Source organism: Epinephelus moara, chromosome 11 (assembly GCF_006386435.1).
Source record: "Epinephelus moara isolate mb chromosome 11, YSFRI_EMoa_1.0, whole genome shotgun sequence".
NCBI classification, from domain to species: Eukaryota; Metazoa; Chordata; class Actinopteri; order Perciformes; family Serranidae; genus Epinephelus; species Epinephelus moara.
In genome coordinates this window covers 21,812,834-21,836,616 of record NC_065516.1, presented here as the reverse complement: position 1 = coordinate 21,836,616, position 23,783 = coordinate 21,812,834, and the positions used below count along the sequence as shown (strand labels likewise).

The 23,783-nt window shown below is 42.2% G+C and overlaps 1 protein-coding gene across 1 annotated transcript in view; it reads left to right on the top strand.

Moving 5' to 3' along the window:
* myripb (myosin VIIA and Rab interacting protein b) overlaps window positions 1-23,783 on the top strand; it is a 178,588-nt gene that overhangs the window by 116,882 nt on the left and 37,923 nt on the right. Inside the window, exon 4 of the mRNA XM_050056270.1 lies at window positions 16,465-16,601. Coding sequence (XP_049912227.1) covers window positions 16,465-16,601 — 137 coding nt within the window. The remainder of the gene's footprint in view (window positions 1-16,464; window positions 16,602-23,783) is intronic.

The window sequence follows — 23,783 nt, the reverse complement described above, 5'->3', positions numbered from 1 at the left end:
CAATGAAATGCACTCAAGGCAGTGGTCGGATGTGGCCCTGAGGTCACAGGAACACAGGAACGAAATGCACATTTGAATATAATAGGTGGTTTGTTGGGGCTGTTTAAATGTCTTAATCTATATCAGAGGGAAATAGAGATTCCCTTAGGGGAATGCCTTTGGTAACATTCATGAAATGTACTCGTAAGATAGATCCAGACAGGCTGGTGTTAGTTATTATTTTTGTGGATGAGTTTTAAAACCTTGTGTGTCTCTGAGTCTTCATTCCTTATTTGTCTTTGAATTTCACACAAAGCACTGCAGTGTTTTAGTCTTTGAAATAGGGAATAATCTGCACTTAAAACATTACATATACTCAGTGTTAATCTGATTTCTCTTTAAATGCATATGGCCTCTCTGGTGTATAGAACAATAAAGCTCCACTTTCGTGACAAATAAAACTGGTGCATTAATGGAAACGTCTTTAAGGCCAAGGACATGGAGACACATCTGTCTGCTCCATCTGCAGTATAAATGCAACCTGGAACCTTTCTAATCTGGAGAGTGTTTTTATTTCTGCTTTCATAGAAGTTGTGCAAACAGAAAGCGAGTGAAACTTTTACATTTCCATTTAAACTCCTGTGGTTATAGTATAGGTCACTGCTTTAGACAGGCGCCTGCAAGAACGGTCAAACCTTGATGTCTGGAGCTGTTCTCTAACCTTCTATGAAACACTTCCCATACACTGTGTTCTTCTACTGAGGAAAAAAAACATCTTTCGCAGCTCTCCAGCTTATCGGGCACAGACACACACACTCAAACAGGACTTAAAAGAGCAACTGCAGCCCAAGATGGTCTCCCTGCTTCCCCCCCATTTTTCCACTGAAGATCGATTCACATGGATTACAGAGACTGGGGCTGCTCTGTGAAAAGAGACCTCTAAAAATAGATCCCATGGAACAAATGCCCCCATATGCCAGGGCTCCATGATGCCAATCAAAGCAATGACCTTTTTTTTGTAACATGCTCATTGTGTCATTCTTTTCCCTTTTGTCTGTATATCCCTGTCCCTGTCCTCCTCTGGCCTCTCTGCCCCTCTGCTGCTCCTCTCTTCGGTCTCTAACAGGTGACAGCAGTGTATGTAGTCTGGTGTTGTCAGGCTGGCTCCCTCTGCTCCCTAACAGGCTGTTAAGACTGACACTTCAGTACATTGGGCTCTGGCAGCGGCAGGATGCTATTCCCCCATTATCCTGTTGTTTTTCCTGTTCTCAAAGTGACTTGTATACAATGTCTGGGGTTTGAATCAGGTTAATGACCTTTACCCAATGCCTCCTGCTCTCATTCTCCATAGACTGCTTTTACATTGTATGGTATGTATAGTGTGTATAGCTGATATTATCCAGTAGGGGTGTAAATCACTAGATATCATACTACAATATTATTATGTTGATTCTTTGGACACAATTTTTATCGATTCAGTTCCAGGGCCTGCAATTGATATGAGACTATATTGTGTGCCACAAAGACCTTTCATTTGGATCCAAACCATGATCTTTTTTTCCTAAAACTTCTCCAAACAGCCACAAAATAGCAAGATCATACAAAAGTATAAAATTCAGCTCAATAATAACTGTCATGGTCCATAGACAAAACGGTTGTTTTTTGCTGGTCACCCATTATTAGCTTGTTTACATTGCAATTCTGAGGTCCCCAAACCAGACCCCTTCCTTCCCCTGGCTGCGCCTCAAGATCCTGTTTGAATATCACAAACAAGATCGGTGCCAAAGGACAACCCTGGCGGAGGCCAACACCCACTGAGAGCATGTTTTTCTTTACGCCGAGTATGCGGACACAGCTCTAACTTTGGTCATACAGCGACCCCGGTACCCTGTAATCCCGCAGTTCCCCCCACAACATTCCCTATGGGATGTGGTTGTAAGCCTTCTCCAAGTCCACAAAACACATGTAGACTAGATGGGCAAACTCCCACGACATTAGCTACATTGGCTTCATCGCACTGTGTCCTCCAGGATGCACTGTGGCGTTTTGGAGCCAAGTGTGAGGCAGTCGGGATGAAAGTCAGTGCCTCCAAGTCTAAGGCCACGGGTCGTTGCTGTGGAAAATGGTGGATTGCCCCCTCTGGGTTTGGAGAGAGTTATTGCCTCAAGCGAGGGAGTTCAAGTATCTAGGGGTCTTGTTCACGAGTGAAGCTAGAATGAAGTGCAAGATGGATCAGTGGTTTGGTGCGACATTTGTAGAGATGTTGGCGCTGCGCCGGACCGTATTGGTGAAGAGGGAGCTGAGCCACAAGGCAAAGCTTTCGATTCACTGGTCCATCTACGTCCCAACCCTCACCTATGGTCACAAGCTCTGGGTAGTGACCAAAAGAATGAGATCGGGGAATACAAGCAGCCGAAATGAGTTTCCTCATTTGAAATGAGTAGAGATAGGGTAAGGAGCTCGGACATCCACAGGGACCTCGGAGTAGAGCTGCTGCTTCTTTGCGTCGAAAGGGGTCAGTTGAGGTGGTTCGGGCATCTGATCAGGATGCCTTCTGGGCACCTCCCGCTGGAGGTGTTCTGGACACGTCTCACTGGTCGGAGGCCCCGGGTCAGACCCAGAACATGCTGGAGGGATTGCTCTAGGGGTTAAAAAACAGAGCAGCTAATGCGGCCTTAGCAAGAAGTTAGTGGAGTGAGATGTCCGCCCTGGCAGGTGCAACATGTTTCCTGAGTATTTTATCTCTGAACAGCATTGTTAAAATATGGCATTTGAGTAATGAGTAAATAACAAAGTCTTCATTGTCTTTTTCTTGGCTGCTTGCCATTATCTGCCTGGCGTTGTTTGATGATGACAAAGAATTTCAAAATGGAGACATAAATGATGGTATGGATCAATGTTGTCACTCTGCATTGAAGATATTGGATCGTTGATCATTTAATCAAACAAGAATGATGGGTCGTCACACCCCTATTATCCAGTTTAGCTCACAAAGACTCGGGGTTGGTAATTTGCATTAAAGCTTTTTTGCATCACACATGGTTGTTGATTGATACATTGGTAATTAGGACGACTGATCCTCTGATTACAGGGTAATCTCAATAACAACTTGGCCACTTTCTTTTAAGCCCCCCTACCACCCTCTGTGTGATGCAATCGACAAAAAACACAAAAATAATCTTTCAAAAAAAGCTTTCTTGTACACTCACTGTGTAATCTCTAAAATCCTGTTATTTCAGTGGATTTTCATTTCCTGTCCGAGGTGTTTGATGACATTAAGAGGATAATACCAGGGTTCCTGCTCCTACAATGACCTAAAAAAACTTCAAAATGCCAGTGATGCCACCTTACCGAGATTTAATTACCATTTGCGGTTCTCTCACAAGACATTTAACAAATTAATTTTGTTTACAGACATTTGCCTCTTTCAGCCTCTAATCATATTGGCTCTACATGATTTTGGCTCCACATAATTGCTCAGATAAAGGCTGCAGGGAGCTGCCGTTTTCATTATCCACACAGAAAAGCCAGATGGAGAAAGACTTGAGTGGTGGAAAGCGTAACCGCAGTCTATTCTGTCACTAGATTTCCCACATTGCTGGACTGCTGCAGAGCTCTGCCTCTCCGCATGCTCGCCTTAAAATCCCCTGTGGTGCTCTGGCTGGGCAGAAGCAGGAGGCTGAGAGCAGATTATCTCACTCTCCCATATGCTCTATACATCCACATGGAGGTATATGTAAATACACTGCTGCCTGTGACAACCTACCTGTGCAGCTTTGTTGTTTCTTCAGGAGCTATGATTTGGACTCTGTGGAGTGTTGCAAAGTGACCTATATCTGATATCATTTTGAACAGACCACCATGCTAAATATGACCCACATGTGCAGCTGAACAACAACAAATGATGTGACATCTGGCCAGCGGTTACTGGGGCCAAATTTTGGTCGTAACCTCTCAAAATGCTCGATTTCACTACTGAATGAATGCTCTAATTATATTCTACTCCATGCAGAGTGGCTGTAAAAACAATACAAATTGTGGTATCTGCTAATTCAGACTGCAGGCACATGGACACAGATAAGACATGTATCAGATTTCAAACCATGAATGAAGTCCAAATCATTAACTAAGAGACCAAATTCATTAAAAAAATGAACAGAACACTTTTAGCTGCAGTCTATCCTAAGCCTTTTAAATGCATTATTGATGAGTCATTATGGCTGATAGTAAGCATCATACAGGGTGCTCACTCTTTGTACTGAGTAGCTTTCTTTTTATTCTGACTCTCAAAGACTGACTTTTGGACGTGATGGGACCAAATGCTTCACGAAATGAACTGAGGTCAGCTGGGGTTCCTTAAAAGCTCTTCTGAAGTAAGATGATAATGGACTATTATGTTACAGTATGATGATAAAGGTGCACTTTTGAGACTCTTATTACATTCATCTTCTGATCTAAAGTGGAGAAAGTGCGATCTATTGCTGTGTCAGGATGCACTAATGCCAGTATATCAGGTGTCAGATGTCAGGTTGATACCCTAAAACAGGATATGGTATCGAAGAATTTTCATAAGACTCAAAGTGAGAGTTTTATGTAACATTTTAGAAATCAAATCCCATACACTAAACTTTCTGCCTTGTCCTCACGGAGAATATAAGATGTTTCTAATGGAGAAAAATTGATTATTTTGCTGTTGTGTTTATTTTTAACCCTACCTTTCATTGATTTACTAATAGAGAGTCAGTATTGGCTATGGGTAAGTGGCACACTAATGCCCAGTTCAGATTACACAATATCAGTTTGATTATAGTCTGACCCAGCACACAAAGGGTGTCGGGTCAGATTGGGAATGACAGTGGGTGTTGGGTAGTGTGTCATATACACTCTTCCACCAAAATTAGTGCATAAAATAAAAATAAGCAATAGGGCTCATTTTCCATTGCTGATAGACAAGTGTGCCTTTCTGTTTTTCTGATGTCATGAACATGCCATAAAAATTAAACATAGCGTTAGTTCAGCCAGCTCCTCCTTTTCAAGTTGTGTCTGACTTATTAATGTCATTTCTGTTTGTCATTGATGCTGCTCTGTTATGTTTCTGGGTGGTCTTTCCTGCTGTTCTCCCCGCCTTAGGCTTTTCATGTAGGCGCATGGAAGGGCAGGGAGGTTTGCTCTCTCTGCCTCAGGCTTTCCTGGTTTGCACATGGAACGGCAGAGAGGTGTGCTTTCTCTGCCTCAGGCTTTCCTTGTTTGTGTGTGGAACGGCAGAGAGGTGTGCTCTCTCTGCTATAAGGCTTTCCATGTAGGTGCGTCGAAGGGCAGAGAGGTGTGCACTCTCTGCCTTAAGGCTTTCCACATAGGTGCATTGAAGAGGCTTTTTGCATAGACCTGAGGAAAGGCAGAGAGGTCCCAGAACAGAGCCATACAGCCAAATAAAATACTGCAAATGGAAATAAATGTACTTTTACTAAAGTAGAAAGCAGAAATTAGGCCAGTGAATGGTATCAGTGGTTACTTCTTTTTTATAACTGTTACTTGTTCAGTGTATTTTCAAACTCAGTGCAAACTTTATTTATGATGATTTTTGAGTGCTGCTTGAACAGACATGGATGGTATTTTGAGGCGGCTCATCACTGCATCGTGCTGGAAAAGAGGCGAAAATTAACACTTCCACCTGGGCTTCATTTGTCTCAGGAGTGAATATTGGTTGTAACCTTTCCCATCAAATACAAAAGCCAGATGTTAGTGGGTTTTTAGTCCAGTGGGAAATTAAATTCAGTTCAATTTTATTTATAAAGCCCAATATCACAAATCACAATTTTGCCTCAGAGGGCTTTACAGCATACAACATCTCTCTGTCCGTGGACCCTCATAGTGGATAAGGAAAAACTCCCCCAGAAAAACCCTTTACCGGGGAAAAAAGGGGCTATTGTGGATGACAACCAACACCACATCTGGAATGCCACACAACATCCCTGAGTGTGATGAATAGGAACACGGAACGCTCTTTGATGCACAACCCTAAACATGGCAAAGTGGAATAGGAGTGATGTTGTTGGTGCAGCTTGGTGGACCTCTGAAACCGAGGAAAGGCCACAGTCTTTTTTTCTTTCATTTTTTAGGCTTTTCTGAACACAACACAACCAGTATCATATACACTGACCTTGTTTGTTTATGTTCTTGTTCCTGGAAGTCAGTTCCAAGCTCCTCTGCCCCGATGACATTGCAAGCATCGAGAAAGCAGCAAGCTTTGATTGGTCGGGGACCAACTTGTAGTCTGTCATGTCTTTTGGCCAAGTCATGGCAAGAATTTATGACTATAATGGTCTAATCTGACACAGCGACAATTGTAATAGAAAAAAATATTGTGTAGGCTGAACCTGGCATTACTCGTAAAATTCAGGATTAGCACTTTAGGAAACCAGACAGTGTGTGAACACTTTGTAATTCACTTTGGTCCCTATATCCATGCTCTGTCTGAGAGCACTTTGTCCCTATGTAACTCATTTCCAGTCTTCCATACTGTGCCGCAGGCTCTCCCACATGCCGACACATTCATCTGTTACGCCCTGTGTGGTGAAGGTCTGAAGAGAGAGCTGGATGATAAAGAGGAAGATAGAAATGGAGGATAATGCAGAGAGAGAGGGGGGAAAGTAAAGTTGACAGCTTTAGGTCTTGAAAGAAAGAGCTGGTAGGAAGAAGGGATGGCAGAGTAAATTGCCTGACCGTTGCCTGCAGCTGTGCTGCTCCTAAATTTAGACTTTTTAAAGACGCAGGTGAGTGAAGTGAATGTAGTAGAATACAGTGCTGTGAACCTGCAGTGGCTGTCCAGGTTAAATGCTGCAGTGTACCACAAACACAATCAAAAGTGTGCAAATTTAAACTGCTGTGTGGCATGCAAATGTGTCACCATTCGTACTGTGGGTCTGTTCACTCAATAACCCTCCGCTCTGCACAGGAGAGCCTGCCAAACACTGGGTTATCTGTAAAATACAGACAGACAGTGTATGTTTATGTTATGTCCCATACTTTGTAAGGGAGCACATTCCCTCTCATCATAAGAGTACTTGTCTTAAATGAATTGATCTATTAAGTGAGCAGCTTGAAATGTGTTGAAAGCACAAGATGAGAAGGTAAGAAAAGAGTGCACCGACTGTATATATTTTCCCCTTCCTGCCTATCTAAATGTCAATCACAGGGGTACATGCAGGTGATCAGCATTCCAGCTGCTCTCTAGAAAGGTTATGTGCTGGACCACTGCTGTGAGAGAGTTGTTTTCCTGCCTCCTGCAAACCAGCCGCTGTTTTAAATCATACCGACAGGTTAGTACGGCTGTGCCCAGGTTTGCAGAAAATCTCCTGGGCTTTTTAGCAGTTGACCCACGACCTTGTCCTCTGTCCTTCGGCCTGTTCTGCCAGCACTGAATATATTTCAAGGGATTGTTTTTAGTGCTGTGGTGCAGCAACACAGAAGGCACAGCTCAGAGAGAATCTCTGCAATGAATATTCAAAACAATGCCTAAAACGTTGAGATGTTTTCATAGTACTTGGTGTATACAGTACATCACAACATGCCTTGAAACATTAATACTTGAAAATGATATAAAGACATATGTAGTCTGCTTGGTAAACACATTTTAGGAAGTGAATATCCAGGTGTTATTAATATTCACATTTTCCTAGTCTTTCTTTTCACAAAAAACTGCAAATCACAGAATGTATAGAATATAAATTGGCCTTTTCCCTCTTCCACAAACCTGATCTGATGCATACAAATACACAACCATAGAGGCGCCAAGAGATGTAGATGAAAGGCCATTAAGCATTGTTTTGAATTAGATTTTCTCCGAGTCCTCATAACAGAAATAAATCAATATTAATATCTCTTCTCGGCTCTGCACTACATTTGTTTTTGAATGGGCCCGTCTTGAGCTGAGGACATATTTGGGTTGCAGTTTACATATTTCTGTAACAGATCAGGGACAGCGAGGTAGAGTAGGGATAAGGCAAAGTTTCTTTCAGCGTATAGGGACAAATTTTATTCTCCATTACATATTACACCCTGCTGTTCTTCAGCAAGAGACTCTATCTCAATTGTTACTCAGATCTTTGACCTCTCTGTAGAGGAAAGCAAGGCTATTTTTTCATTCAAGGATCTGTAAAGCCGTTAAACATCATCAGTCGAAGGCTGATCACTGTTCTTTTAGTTTTCCCATTGCGGAAAATGAGGCATGGGTCAGGGTTCTTAAAATCTGCACCAGCCTGGCTCGCTTTGAAAGCCAATCTGCAACACTTGACACACAAACATATGCATTAATCAATGACCTGAACCCAACCAACAAACCCACAGACGGACCTCCTTACTGTTGGCTATATTGTATATCATTTCTGGTAAATATCACAATATAAAATGTGTGTTTCCTGTTTAAAAACTACAAAGGTAGGAAGACGCTAAGTACTCACACGTCTTGTAAGTGGTTACATCTCCAGTGTGATGTTGAGGGCACAGCGGATATCCTGTGAGGTTTGTTTACATGAGGACACAGCTAATAGGTACAGTGGTTTGTTTATGTGATGGAACAGAAGTGCATATTTAATGGATTTAATGGGGACAGAGAGAAGCTTTCTTGCTGTTAGGACACGGTTTTACCAGACATTATGACAGGGGAGATTTAAATATGTTGGACTTCAACAAATTTTGCTGGTCAAAAAATGGATAGTGGAAACCATGGGTGCAGCAGCACTGATGATAAAGCTGCTTGCTGTGAGTGTATGAGAGTAAAATAAGAGAAGAAAAGTTAAAGTTAAAGTCCCACTGATTCTCACACGAGTGTGTGAAATTTGTTCTCCGCATTTGACCCATCCCCTGAGGGAGCGGTGAGCAGCAGCGGTGCCGCGCTTGGGAATCATGTGGTGATCTATCCCCCCAATTCCAACCCCTGATGATGAGTGCCAAGCAGGGAGGCAATGGGTCCCATTTTTATAGTCTTTGGTATGACCCGGTCGGGGATCGAACCCACAACCTCCCAGTCTCAGGGCAGACACTCTACCGCTAGGCCACTGAGCTGGTGAAAAGTGGACTTGCACATTGTTTCTGTATGTTTTTTAATAACGCTGCTATGTCACTGAATGACCTGCCTGCCCAGAACCCGCAATATTTTCTGACAAGCTTACCCAAATCCTCGATGTGGATTGACCCATGCATCACTTATTCCCATCCATCCCTTCAGAGGGTATCATACTAGATTTCAACTAGTTAGTTGAGGAGTTGTATTGATTAAAGGATTCCTGTAGGGATAATGGAAGGTTCTGTAGGAACAGTAAAATATCATCTGCATATGGGCTTAATCTGTTCTGTCAGGTGGGTCTTTGTTTACCCTTGATGATTGTGTTTTGATGGATTGGAGCTGCTAGAGGCTTAATGAATATTGCAAAGAGTAAGGAAATGAGACCATCTGGGTGTATCCCTCTGTGTAAAGTGAATTTACATGAAGTCGTTTCATTGGTGGTGATAGTGGCCATACAGTAGGTAATGTGTGTAGAGTCCCCTATCCAGTTAAAAATGATTCACCAAACACACAATTTTGTTAACTTGCATTTAAGAAAGACTCCTGCTGAGTTCTTTTTTGAATGAGTGTAGTCAGCTTATGTCCATCCATTTTTATCCACTTACCCAGGGCCGGGTCGTGGGGGCAGCAGGCCAAGCAAAGCACCCAAGACGTCCTTCTCCCCAGCAATGTTTTCTAGCTCCTCCTGGGGGACCCCAAGGCGTTCCCAAGCCAGATAAGATATGTAGTCCCTCCAGCGTGTACTGGCTCTGCACCAGGAGACATCCTGATCAGATGCCTGAACCACCCCGACTGACCCCTTTAAACACGAAGGAGCAGCAGCTCTACTCCGACCTCCCTGCGGATGTCCGAGCTCCTCACCCTATCTCTAAGGCTGAGCCCAGCCACCCCACGGAGGAAACTCATTGCGGCTGCTTGTATCCGCAGTCTCATTCTTTTGGTGACTTCCCAGAGCTCATGACCATAGGTTAGGGTTGGGATGTAGATGGACCAGTGAATCGAAAGCTTGTAGTCTTCTAGTTAGCTTAGCCTATAGTCTTTTAAATAATACCCTTTTAAGCACTCCAATATATACAAAGATAGAAGCTAAACATCTTTACATGCGAGCGGATATCTCTTCATGTCTTCTTTCGATATTTACATAAGACCAGTTTTTTATTACTTTTGTATTCCCTCATAAAAACTGATTTTTCATACGTGCAGAAAAGTTTTATTCGGCGAACACACTGCTAGAGTTGATCTAAAGAAAGCAAAATTGTACTACATATAATAACTCCTTCAGCTTTTCACTCATTAAGACCTCACAACTCGAGGGCTTTTACTTCGCCAACATCAGACGCTTTGATCTAACCCTGGAGCTGAGAACAATCTAATTTTTGTCTTATTTTCTTCTATTAACAAGAACAGTCACTCTGCTAGTCTTCAGAAGAGTCTATTTGATGTTCTGTTAAAGTCAGCCCCCACCTCTCTTTCTTCTCCCTTTGCTCCCCCTCTCTACAGCAGCCTCAACAGAAGCTGAACCAATTCATTAGAAGGCTCAGAAAGTCAATTATGGTAATGGATCCTTTTGCCAGGGGAGGTAGAAACTCAGCAAAGCCAGATACTTTTTATTGCACTTCCACATATTCTTCTATATATTTTATTTAGACCTCATTTAAATGTGCAAATCGATCTTCTGAAGTATAGAGGGCAAAAGGGCTGGAGAGAAGAGGGTTAGAAAGGAGGCCATGGTTCCACACATTCGAGCTAGAGCAAAGTGATGATAGAGGAAGGGTAAACCCAGTGTCAGGAGACCATCCACAGGAATCCCTCTTACTTATTCATGCAGCAGCCGAGCATCAGGGAATCTCCCAGCCTCATTATGAAATGTGTGTTTGCAGAAGCTCACACAGCAGTGCAGCTCTTGCTTGAAAGCTTATCCACTCCACTCTCCTCCTTTCTTCCTATCTTTTTTAGATCAGATCACTCTAGGGAAGCAATGTCATGCTTCATTCATCGAGACGCCTCTCCCACTGTCCTAAATCCCTCTCCTTTTTCTCTGAAAGGGAAAGCTTGGCTAACTTCAACAAGTTTGTGCCAGTGAAGGGAGCAGATGCTTGAGCTGAAGTTTGCATTTACTTATCATCTGTTTTCGTGCCAAAAGGAAGTGACAGGCAGAAGAAAGACAGCATTGCACCACTTCGCAACTACATTCAAAGCCACACATTCATGCACGCATATTGAAACTAGAAAAGCACTCGGAGAGCGCAGACCTCAACCAAGCAGCTCGGATTTCCCGCCATTTTATTATTTTATCCACTTTGCTTCAACCGATCACCACCAAAGTTTTATCATCTGTTCCTTGTCCCATTATCAACCTCATCAAAATCCGTGAGAACTTTTTGAGTTATTTTGCAGATAAACAAACAGACAAACAGACCAACGCCGGCGAAAACATAACCTACTTGGCGGACGTAATAAGTTAAACATTTTTGGGACATTATTCTTGCTGTTGAAATGCATACTGTATGTATACTGTAGATACTATTAAAAGGCTATTAGTTTAAACATTAAAAGCAAACTGAAAAGCAATTCAGTAATCGTAGCAAGCTTAGCATGTGTGTAACTTGACATGCTTAGGAGTTTTCTACATGCAGAAGCAGTGTGCGTTTGTCTGCAGTAGGGCATTTAAACAGTTTGAAGGGAGGTGTCTTTTTAACGTAGGTTGCAAACATAGAATGTCCAGTTAATTAGCTTACTACCCACAGTAGTAACCTGATCGAGCAATACTTTCAGTGTGAATATGCACATCATTAGCTGACTGCATTTTGAGGGTTCACTTGTCACATTAAAAGGTTCCTTCCCTAATAGCACATCCACTGTGTAGTATTTCCCAAATTTGTGTAAACTACTACTGTGTATCTGAATGTAACATAAGCATCGCGTACTCTCTGAAACACATTGGTTTGGCGGTTCAATCCCCATCTCCTCCAGTCTGCATGTTGAACTATCCTTGGGCAAGATACTGAACCCCAAATTGCTCCCGATGGCTGTTCCATCGGTGTGTGAGTGTGTGTGAATGATTACTGAGTAGCAGGTGGCACCATGTATGGTAGCCTCAGCTGCCAGTGTGTGGATGTGTGTGTGTGAATGGGCCCTAAGCTAAACATTGCTGAATGAAAGACAATTTCCCTAAGAATACTTGGACTATGTATCTGTATGCTGCAATACAAGAATGTGATGCTGTCTTTTTTCTATGTGTTTTACATAGACCATTAACAAGTGAGGAATCCAGCTTTTGACCAGGGACCTGTTAGCTGTAGCCTCAGCATGATGTCATGTATGTTGTTGCCATCATGTTGCAGTCCCAGGTTGTCTGGGATGGCCCAGTTTCAAGCAGGGTGTCCTAAGTCCCAACAAATGTCTGTAAAACACTAAAATTTCAGCATTCACCACCCACTGACCCAGTTTTCACCAGAATTAAAATTAATAATACGATTAACAGTGTTTTCATCGTGTATAAATAGACATTTATCCACTCATTATTACCTAACCCAATTTAAAAATATAAACAGAACACCATGCATCTGAATTTAATACTGCTCTGTCTGTATGTGTCAATCATTTAATGTGTTGTTGTCAAGGCTGTTGCTATGATGCTTGCAGCTCTTTCTGACAGACCCTGTCAGTACAGTTTAACTGTCATGCCGATCTATGAACTGTACAGCTGGTCTTCTGTGTTAGAGTGTTGTTGTACTGTTTTCAAATTGATTGTTTTGATGGATTTTGGGAGACAAAACATGATTTGTCTTCTGTTGAGGCGCTGTCCATGGTGTTGAAAGGTGCGCTCAGTAAGGTGTGCTAAGCGCTTAAATGTTTGTCATCCTGATTAAAAAGTACATGCATAACTGCATATATGTGTGCTTGCATAAACGTGTGGTACACTTAAGTGTGCTGGATTAGGTGTTTGAAAAAATATGGTCACCTTACATCATGTGCAATATTAAGACCCCTTTTCAAGATTTGTTTCAAAGTGAGTCGTGGGAGACATTTTAAAGTTGGCCAGAGACGGCATTTTCAAACAGTTCATGGTGCTAACATTAGCTTTGCGAGCTACAGCTAAGATCAGTTGGCCAGTTATTTTTGTCCATTTATCTGACATAATCCACAGTCACTGGCTAGAAATGAAAAGCATGCTTTTGCCCACCAGTGTCCGAAATCAAGGACTCATTTTTTCGAGTGGTCTGTCTGCCACTGTCATCTCAGAAAACAAAGAATACAAGGCTTAGCAACAGTAACAAAAGGCTGCAGCAAACAGTCAATTATTTATTTTCATTTTGAGGGTGTGACCACGCATGCCACTCAGACATACTGCTAAATTTGAAGTCACCCACTGAGATAAGATCTCCACCATAACCCTACAGCCCTCTGTCAGTCTTGAATATACCTTTCCAGTTCAAAGACCGCTCCCTGTGGCTTCAGCTCATTTCAGTGCAGGTGGAACCTATTTGTATTTGTGCCTCGTGATGCCACCTGGACGCTGCGTTGCTCTTTCAGATTAATTTATTCGCCTTCTTCCTCGGGCCCAGAGGGAGATAAAAAAGAGTCGGGACTCTTCACTGGAGCTCGGCAGCCACCATTAGAGTGACTAGGTTGACCTGTGGCATGAAATTAAGGAGCCGAGGCCCACTGAGCAGCCCAGCTGATAGAGGCGGAGGATAATAAATCCACTGAGAAAGAGGAAGGGAGGGAATAGTGGAGGGAGGTTAAGAAGGAGGGGTGGTGGGATGGATGTGGCAGCCCATGCAGCCTCAGGGGCACTCAGGATCCCTTTATTAGCATGGCTATTTTCACCCTCACCTTCAGCAGCCTGTCTTTTCATTGAACAGAAGCATCAGTGTGCATGCGGGATTAACTCTAAATAAACGACAGTGCCTGTGTTTGTTGTAAAGAAGGAACATGTCACACAGGTGGAGCTAATTGATGTGTTTTTGAAGGTCTATGGCTGAGAGGAATAAGCTATATCCGGCTTTGGCAACACAGGCAGCACTTGTTAGCAGGATCAATTCATCATCATGGTATTTCGGGTCATAGGAAAAACAGCCTTTAGTGTCTCGACAAAACATGGTCTAATAATAATAATGTTACCAGTGACATCATAATTACCGGGTTATATCCATGTGTGTTAAAGCTTTTTGGTCAGTAGTTAAAGGTATATACTATGCAAGAATTGTTCGTCACTGTTCGTACGCGCAACATTCAAGCTTAGCGCCATCTCTCTTCAGCCGCTCTTTCTGTGCTCACTAGCGGCAGTGAAAGCCAACCCCAATTCACTCTCGTTTCGGACCTACAGTTGTCTCCTTGACGTTTTGCCTTACTATATTTAGGGTTGGTGGAAAAAAATGAATACAGCATAGTATCGCAATATGTTTTGTGTGGCAGTTTCCTATCGTCACACAGTTTCAACTATCGAGTTTTTATTATATAAATTACTAATGTTACAAATACAAATAAAACATTAGGTAGATAAGTGAGATGAACAGACTGAAAACTTTGGCCCAATCCCATTTCTACCCTCTTAAATCTTCCACTTGGTATTGAGTGCCCTCGTTTGCGAGATAACCCTTGATGAGGGAAGTGAGAAATATTAGGGTAGAGATCTTTCCCTAAGAAATGAGACACCATTTCATGCAAATCGGCGTGGCCGACGTGCAGGCATCCGTCACGCGTTGTAGCGACGCAAGATACCGGTAGTCATTCAGGTTTGAAAATGCCGGCTCCAGCACTTGTGTTGTGGCGTGTGCTATGTTTATTCTTCTCCGTCTGATGAATCAACGGAGAAGAAATGCTGAAAACAGGAGGTGCATACGACGTCTTCTAGTTCTGATGGATTTTGTTCGGGTAAGTCGATTTTACACTAGTCCAACCATCTGTTGTTTTTATAGCCTATATTCCGATCGTACAGTAACAAATTGTTTTCCAAAACTTGCCGACGTTGCTGACTTCACAAGGTGTTTCATCTTCCACTTCGTTGTAAGTGTGGGTCGGGGCTCCCTTGGAATCTAGGATGGGTTTTAAGTGTCGGAAACCACTACCTCAATTCTGTTTTGGGACACCACTAGCCTAGGTGAACACGCACAACCAAGTGCAAGTGGGTATTTCTAGGGGAAGTGTGGGTATTGGGGCCGGCCCTTTCTCTTAACTTACTTAAACTTAAAAGACTTAAAAGAGATCACTGACTCTGCTGTCCTGACTTCCTTGGGCAGACTGTTCCAGAGCCTCGGGGCCCTGACAGCAAACACTCTGTCCCCTTTAGTTTTCAGCCGAGCTTCTGGAACAGACAAAAGGCCTCTGCCCGAGGACCTCAAAGTACGTCCTGGCATGTACGGTACTAAGTGGTTGCAGATATAGCTGGGAGAAATCCCTGCATACTATATCTGTAAATACAAAAACATCACAGCAACATCACAGGATTAAAGTGCAAAAATGTGCTCTCTGTAGGTGCCGTAAGCTCTCAGTGTGTGCATAGGTGTATTTGTGCAGCATTCTTCGGCAACAACAACATGACAAAAATGTCTGTGGTAAATGGTGATGTAAATAAACACAGTGTGTGTTTATCTGTCTGTGTGTTGTGTTTGCTCAGCCTCCCTAATGTGTGTAACAGTGGTGTGACAAAGCGAAAAGGAGAGCAGGAGGGACTGCGTGATTAAGCACCAAGTTGGCCGAGTTTCATGCAATCCGAGGCAACGCTGGCGCAAAGGGAACGCTTTTTCTTAGGGCTTTTCATAACCCTGCTGGTTATGAATTACTGCTTATGTAATCATCTGCTCTGTGCTGCTGAGGTCTGACCGGTTGGCATTCAAGCACCAATCGGCAGTGCACCATGAAATGAGGAAAAGCCTGGAAAATAATGTGACGTCACATCTGAGAGACGGAGGCATTAGCTGCTGTCATGCACATCACAATACACAGCTTAGATCCTGCACAATATTACTGTAAATAAATACTTTTCATATCTTTAATTCAGCCTCCACAGAGAGAGAGAGGCACCACCATTGAATCTCCTTAAAAAGCCAATTATTTGCTTCAAATCAAAGCGCAGGGATTTAAATATGACAGTGTGACAGCAAACACAAACCTATAGTAAAAGTAGACAATAACACAAAAGCGCAGTCATGCCTCAGTCATTTTTTTATTGAATTTTATCCTTCTTTCTTTCCTGAAATCATTGTCTATGAGGTCTGGTTATCTACCCTTCAATAATTAAAGACAGCCGATAGTGGCAGTGTTGGCTTGAACTCAAAGTTATAATCCTGGTGTAATTATAATAAAATCTGATTCTTGCCTGTGTCCTTGCCATCTGTTCTTTTTGACTTAATATCATCTTTTTTCTGTCTTCCCCACCTCCTTTCCTTCCGTCTTTCTGTCTTTCTTGTCTGCAGGATTTTAAGGACACAGTCACTCGAATGGTATTATAACAACGTAAAGAGTCGCTTCAAGAGGTTCGGCAGCGCCAAGGTTTTGAAGACTCTGTACAGGAAGCACATTATAGAGAGAGGAGCGCTCTCAGATCTCCCAGGTAACTTCATCCTCTTGCATACTTTCGGCATCGTTTTGATCGCCATCTGTCTCTTTTCGACGTCGGTTTGTCCAGAGACGTAATTTAACTTCCACAAACAACAAAAAATGACTTTATTTAAGATACAAGGTTCTGATCGGACATTGCAAGTAAACACAGACGAGCCGACTTGATTGCTCATTAGTTTGCTTTGTTAAATGATCAGTCAATTTGTTACACACGTTTTATTCTCTCTCTGACTGATTCACTTAATTACTTTCTCATTGGCATGTAGAAACGCAGATTTCCCCACAGACAAACACACACATATGCGCATGTCTCCAGGGTTTCGTTCAGGGTGGGCGATTGTTGAGTGGAACTATTTGTATTTCCACACTCTTCACACTTTAGTTCATTTGATCGCGATGTCGTTAATTTAATTTCAGGAAACCACTTTCTTACATGGCTGCAGATCAATTTTAAAAACACTCTTGTGATTTGAACATTTTCTTCATGTGTTGGTGTGTGTGTGTGAGTCAGTGGTCATGGTGATGGGCCACGGGTGAGCTGCCCTGTGGACTCATCCTGCCAGTTAATCCCTGCGGTGGCTCAGGCCACTTTGCGTCCTCAGTGAATTGTTCCCGTGCAGGACATCAGCAGCAGGGCAGCTTTTATCGAACATCCCCCCCTCCAGATAACATTGTTTTGACCCGGCTGCAACATGATCGGTCTGCCTCTGTGGCTGACTACAAGGCATTATTTCCAACCCTGGTACATGGGATTAAATGGATGAAGAGAGCACAGAGGGGATAAATCAGGCCAGACTTGAGGCAGAAATGGATGAGGGTGAGATGAGGGGATGTTTAGGAATACACTGTGACCACAACTGGAGTTTATTTTCTCCGTCATGTATTAAGTGATCTTGTAACCCTGAGTGATACGGCCAAGGCGAATACATCATAATCATAAGAAATTATGTCTGCTGCTATGCAACCCACACAGCGGAGGAATTCAGCTACAGTAACTGGCAAAATCTATATCTGTTATTACCGCAACATTATTACATTTTCCTTTTTGCAGACAGCACGTCTCGCCATTGTGAAAGCCGGCATGACTATCTCTGTGGGATAAAATAGCTAGATTTGGCTCGCTGGGAGTCTAAAAATATGTTGGTCAGAAAGAAGCTTACAAGTATTTACCCTAATGACATGGTACGTTAGTTCAGTTCACATCTGTATTGTCTCACAAGAGAGGATTATTTATGCAGCAAGGCAGCATGAAAACACGAAAACACAACACATGACCACAATAAAAACACTAAGGCAACTTAAGACATCAAAAGTGCGGACGAAACGGAAGGCAGTAAAACGTAATGTGATAAAAGCAAAGAAAACTGCAAACATAAGAGAGAGATAAACACTGAAGTGGCTTTAATGCTTTAGTTTATTAACTGTATGTGTCAGTCAGTCTGGAATATATAAAATTAAAGGCATCAGATACAATAATGGCTAAATATCCTTTTAAGATTCTTGGCATTTTACAGTTCAATTACTTAAAGGAGCAGTGTGTAGGATTTAGTGGCGTCTAGCAGTGAGGATTACAGATTGCAACCAGGTGAAACTGCTCCCATTTGCACTCTCTGATAACTTAAGATCCAAATGTTCAGAAGGTTTTAACTGGGAGCCGAATTATCTGCAGAGGTCCTTTATTTTCCAAAACAATCAGACATGGTGATTTAAACAGGTAGAAACTCTAAATAAAGCAGCTTCATGTTAAAATCAGTGTTTCTTCAATGTTGTTTGGCTGGTGGCATCTGCTGTGTGTGCTTGCCTTTCTTCTCTGATAATTTGCAAACGTTCAGAAAGTTTTAACTGGGAGCCGAATTATCTGTGAAGGTCTCTTTTTTTCCAAAACAATCAGAAATCGTGAGGTAAAAACACTGAAAAAAGCAGTTTCACATTAAAATCTGTGTTTTTCTAAAGCTGTTTGGGTCGTCACAGAGGGGCTGCTATCTACATTGGTGGAATGCGAGAAAACCCAAATAGCCCTATGTAAAGCCAGTGTTCAATTGTTTCGTTCTGGGCAACTGTAGAAACATGGTGATGCAGCACGGTGAATGCCGTGGATGAGGACCTGCTTCTAATGTAGATCTAAACGGCTCATTCTGAAGTAACTAAAACATGACGATTCGTATTTTCAGGTGATTATACACTAAATAAAACAAACTTATAATATTATATTGTATTTCTGCCAATATATCTCATCTCCTCTCCTCTCCTCTCCTCTCCTCTCTTACATCATCTGGGGTAGAGGAGGAAGGATTATGCGACTCGGCTGCCGGTCTCTCGGCTCACATGAGCCCGGCAGATTAAACCGCTTTCAATTCTCAAATACTCGCATCGCTGCTCCCACTAACTGGCTAGCTGACTTGCCATATGATTATGGATATACTGTGATGTGTGTGCATGCGCAGGCCCTGTATGTTGTCTCAAACAGGAGAAACATTAGGTTTTTTGACCTGCAAAAATCAGTCCCTGAATTATGGTACCTTGTTTTTGCTCATTTTGTGTATTCTTGTGTGTTTACATGAGAAATCTTGTTTTTTAACCCTTTACCCACCCCTTTCATGTTTTATATCAGACTGACTTCAGAGGGACTGTGAAAATGTCACCAAAAAAGCCAATGCTACACCTGTCAAAAGTATGATTGGGTTTTAATTTATTTGGAAAAAAAGCCTTTTCAAACCTCTTGTGCAGCAAATAAATGGAAATGTCAAGTGTTTCTACAAGCTTGTAACAAACAAATTACTGTGATGTACATCAGGACATTTGTGCTTTCAGTTGAATATAATGAGATTTTACTTCAGCAAGTAAATCAGCACTAGATTGGAAAAAATCAATTAGATAAAGATGTTGCTCGTTAGCAAACTGATATTTCAACCTCTCCATTTTGCTCCAACAAAATGAGCTTTTATTATGTAGCCAAGAAACTCTGCCAGAGTCTTATTACTGGTCTCCTCTATTCATGCATATAGACAGGCAGCCGCAGGAATGTAAAACATTCCCGTAAAGCTGTTTCCCAACCATATGTGGCATATAGGCTGCCTATACACGTGAGCTAGTAAAGTTTGTATTTTTATTATCACCGAGGGGCCGATGCTTGTGAAATCAATTCTGTACGAGTGTGAAATGTCAGCTGACAAGAGAGATGTGACTGTTTTACATCTATCATGTCTCCCGAGAGACTGTGCGACCTTCAAACCAACAGGAAGACAACAGGGAGTGAACGATTTGTACTTTCCTGTCCATCATCTCCAGTGGAGGGGAGTAATACTCCTGTGTGACCTGTTACAAATGCCATACCGTCCTCTGGGTATATAGGTGTGTGTGTGTGTGTGTGTGTGTGTGTGCAGGAGAAAGTGAGAGTGTTGCACTGCATGATAGATTAGGCACCTGGAGAGTTTTAACATTAAACTTGGATGAAGTATTGGTGACCATGTACTGTAAAAAGGAACAAGTAACACATCAGACAAGAAAAGACTCGAATGAAATCAACCATCTATGACATTTTTTTGCTCGAGCAGCTGAATTTCCGTTCTTTCATAACTGATTCAAGTACCTCATTAAGTGGCTCTGCAGATGCTGAGCATTGATCCGAGTACCTATTAAATTAGTAATTAACGCCTTGATGCCAGCATAGCATGAAATAAAACGGTTGTGTTTACTTGTATGTTAATGTATTCTGTAGCACTAAACACTCTTAGCCTTTGGTGCACCAGAGACTGTGTCAACAAACTGAAATTAGATGTAACAGTGGAGCAGCTGTATCGTGTTGTGCTGAAAGGTTAGAGGAGGAAAAAGTTTTTTCAATTAAAAAAGAACATCTTACTTTATCAAATTAAATGAAGTGACAAAATTAAAACATTAGAAGTGTAGAAGCATGTAAACATGTAAGATTATTGGGAGATAAATACCACTCTCATATCTATTTGCTAAATATGATGCTAGCGCCAGCTGCTAGTTAGCTTAGCATAAAGACTGGTAACAGGAAGGTCCAAAGGTAACAAAATCCACATACCAGTGCCTCTAAAACTCACTGATTAATACGTCATATGTTTGTAAAACCAAAGTGCATGGTGTAGTTTTTTTTTTGTTTTGTTTTTTAGATATTTTTTTGGGCATTTTTTTGTCTTTAATGGAAAGGAAAGCCAAGTGTGAAGGGGGGAGAGAGAAAGGGGATGACATGCAGCAAAGGGCCACAGGCTGGACTCGAACCTGGGCCGTTGCGGCAACAGCCTTGTACATGGGGCGCCTGCTCTACCCACTAAGTCACCGACGCCCCCATGGTGTAATTTTTGGGGGGTTATGTGCTGGACAAACTTATGGTGACAACAAAGCTCCAGGGGCCGTATTCACAAACATTCTGAGAGTCCTCTAAGAGAGCTCCTGACTTAGGGTCCTTGCTAAGGAGTGATCTAGGAAAGTTGTCAGAGCAACTCTGAGCAGGGAAGGGACAGAAACTTTTATCTTAGTGAGGAGGTGTGGTTGACCCTGTTGCTAGGTGTGATGCATTCTTTTAACAGATGTGATTGGTTGTCACAGATACACCCTTTTGTCATCCTGCAAGGTGTGGACACCTAGTGGAAATGAAATGAACTGCGTGACAACATGAGACTGAAAGTGTGATCACTCTGCTCATGGAAGGTTGAGACAGACCAAAGTCATCACTGCTGCACAGTTGCAGTTTTTCAGTTTTCTGTTCTAGTATCTTGACCACTTTATTGCGCTGGGTGGGAAATGTGTGCGATTCCCTAATGAGATCGACCACACATATTATTCCTGCATGATCTAATCTGTGGCATTTCATTTACTCACTGTCATCCAGCGTTTGGAAAATATTTCTCCAACGTCTTCGTGTTTCCACCATGTTCTCCTCTGCTTAAAAAACTCTTAAGCCTCTTAAAAGTCCTCTCAACTATTTTTCACCTTAGGAGCTAATTTACGGTCTAAGATGCTCTGTGAGTAACTTTTATCTTTACAAGGACCTAGTCTTAGCTTTAAGGGGAAATTCTAAGAAAATGTCAAAGTAGTTTCTTAGAATTCTGTCACTAGGAGCAACTCTTAACACTACGAAGCTTTATGAATACGGCCCGAGGTCTTCAGGTTTTTACACTTTGGTTTGTACAGATTAAACAAACCTGATATAATGTTGTTGTTAGTGAGCTTTGAGGTGCTAGTGGGCAGATTTTGTTCCCTTTGAACAGAGTCAAGTTGGCTCGTTCCCCCTGTTTACAGTCTGCGTGCTAAGCTAAGCTAATCAGCCGCTGTCTGCAGCTTCATATTTACCGTACAGACATGAGAGTGGTATGTGTCTTCTCATCTAACTAATCTGTCTCAGAGGATGCAAGGATTTTTCCCCCCTAGGATGGCAAAGGCATGACCACCAACTCTGCCTCTGATTGGCTCATCCTTACATTCACAGCCTAACCCTAACCAACCCAACCAATGAAGGCACTGAGTACCAGCCAATCAAAGGGAGAGCAGTGGGGGCCATGGCTTCAACATCCTTGGAAAAGATGTAGACTAGCCCGTCACTGGCCAACTATCAAAACTCCTGTCACCACATGAAACTAGTCTCACATTATCAGACCTGTGACAACAACTTCCAAGCTAGCAACCTACACGCTCAAATGTCTTTACATGTTTTATGTGGAGTTTTCTTTCACACGGATTTAGCCATTTTAATGCAAGCGCTTGCGCCTCCACCAAAACAGGTTCCCTCTTGACACTAGGACACCCTTGCTGCATCCTGGGTCCTGCTCCCCAGGATTGCGTAGGTCTGACTATGTAAGACTAACCCTTGACAAGACAGCAAACATGTTACTATTCCTTTAAAAAGTAAGTATTCAGAAATTAAGAAGTTTATTTGAGGACTTGTGTAGACATTTCTGAGTCTTGCACTACACTCCAATGCTCTGCTTTGGCTGCACGTCTCTGTAAAATTGATCTGAGCATTATGTTTATTTCCACCGTGATAAATCGGTGTGAGCACGCTGGCTAATACTTGTAAGTTTTATAACGGCTCAGCTATTCATGTAATATCTCCATCACAGTGTAATTTTTCTACATCACTCTCTACCTCTCTCGTCTGGTTTTATGGTAAAGCATAAAAAAAAAATTTCCATGAAATGCAACGTGATGAGACTGTTTGAAATATCAAAAGCAAAAAAATTATGACTTCTTTTTTTTTCTTCTTCTTTTTTTTGACACTTAAATCTCATTCATTTCAAACGGGGGATTACTGTTGTCCCACTTTTCTCCTGCCTTTTGTGTTTGCTGTCACAGCCCACCAAATGTCTGTGGGAGGCGTTCCACCTATCCAGTAAGATGACGGTGACTCGAGAAATGTTCAAACATATTATCACCTTCAAACATGCTATTCTCTCTGGGAAATTGAGAGAAGGAGAAGCAGAGGGAAAGCAGTGCAGTAGTTTGAAGCTTTCTATGGCTGCAGCCGCCTTTTCAGTCCGATAGCGAAGGTAGAGATGAAGTCCTTATGTATGTGGGACAGAGGACACAGTGATGCACAGGGTACATCTTAATGCACAGTTACTTCTGATTTTTATGAGTGAAAAACTAAGAGTACTCCTCGTTAATGCATTTTGTTTCTGTGTCTGACAGAACAGACTACACATGCCTCACCAGAGCTGCACTGAATTATGGGACATGTAGACAAATCGTCAGGAGACAAATGACTAAAAATAAGCACATGGTCTGCATCAGTTCATCATTTATAAAGTTGAGAGGTTATATATCCACTTCAGAGTTTACAAGGATGCTTAGCTGACAGCTGGTAGTCAGATTGTTGTTGGTTTATGAATCATCTAAGTTGAGTTGTGAGTTTGTCCTCATACAGTTTACTGACCGTCTCTTCTGTGCTGCGTGAATGAGCCAGTGTCAAAGTCCAACATGTGGGCTTCCATCTCAGCTGCTGAAGAGCTTTCCATTCACAGGCTGTTTTATTGGAAAAGATACAGAATAAACACATATAAATGAGAAGCTGCAACCTTGCACGTTGGTTTATCGTTCAGTGTTAATTGAAGTTTGCCCTCCGATCACCTTTCAAATCTGTGGGTATGTTTCTGAAATCCTAATTCACTCTTGGCTCAACTTGTGTTTCGCGTTGTTATGCCAAATATCCGGT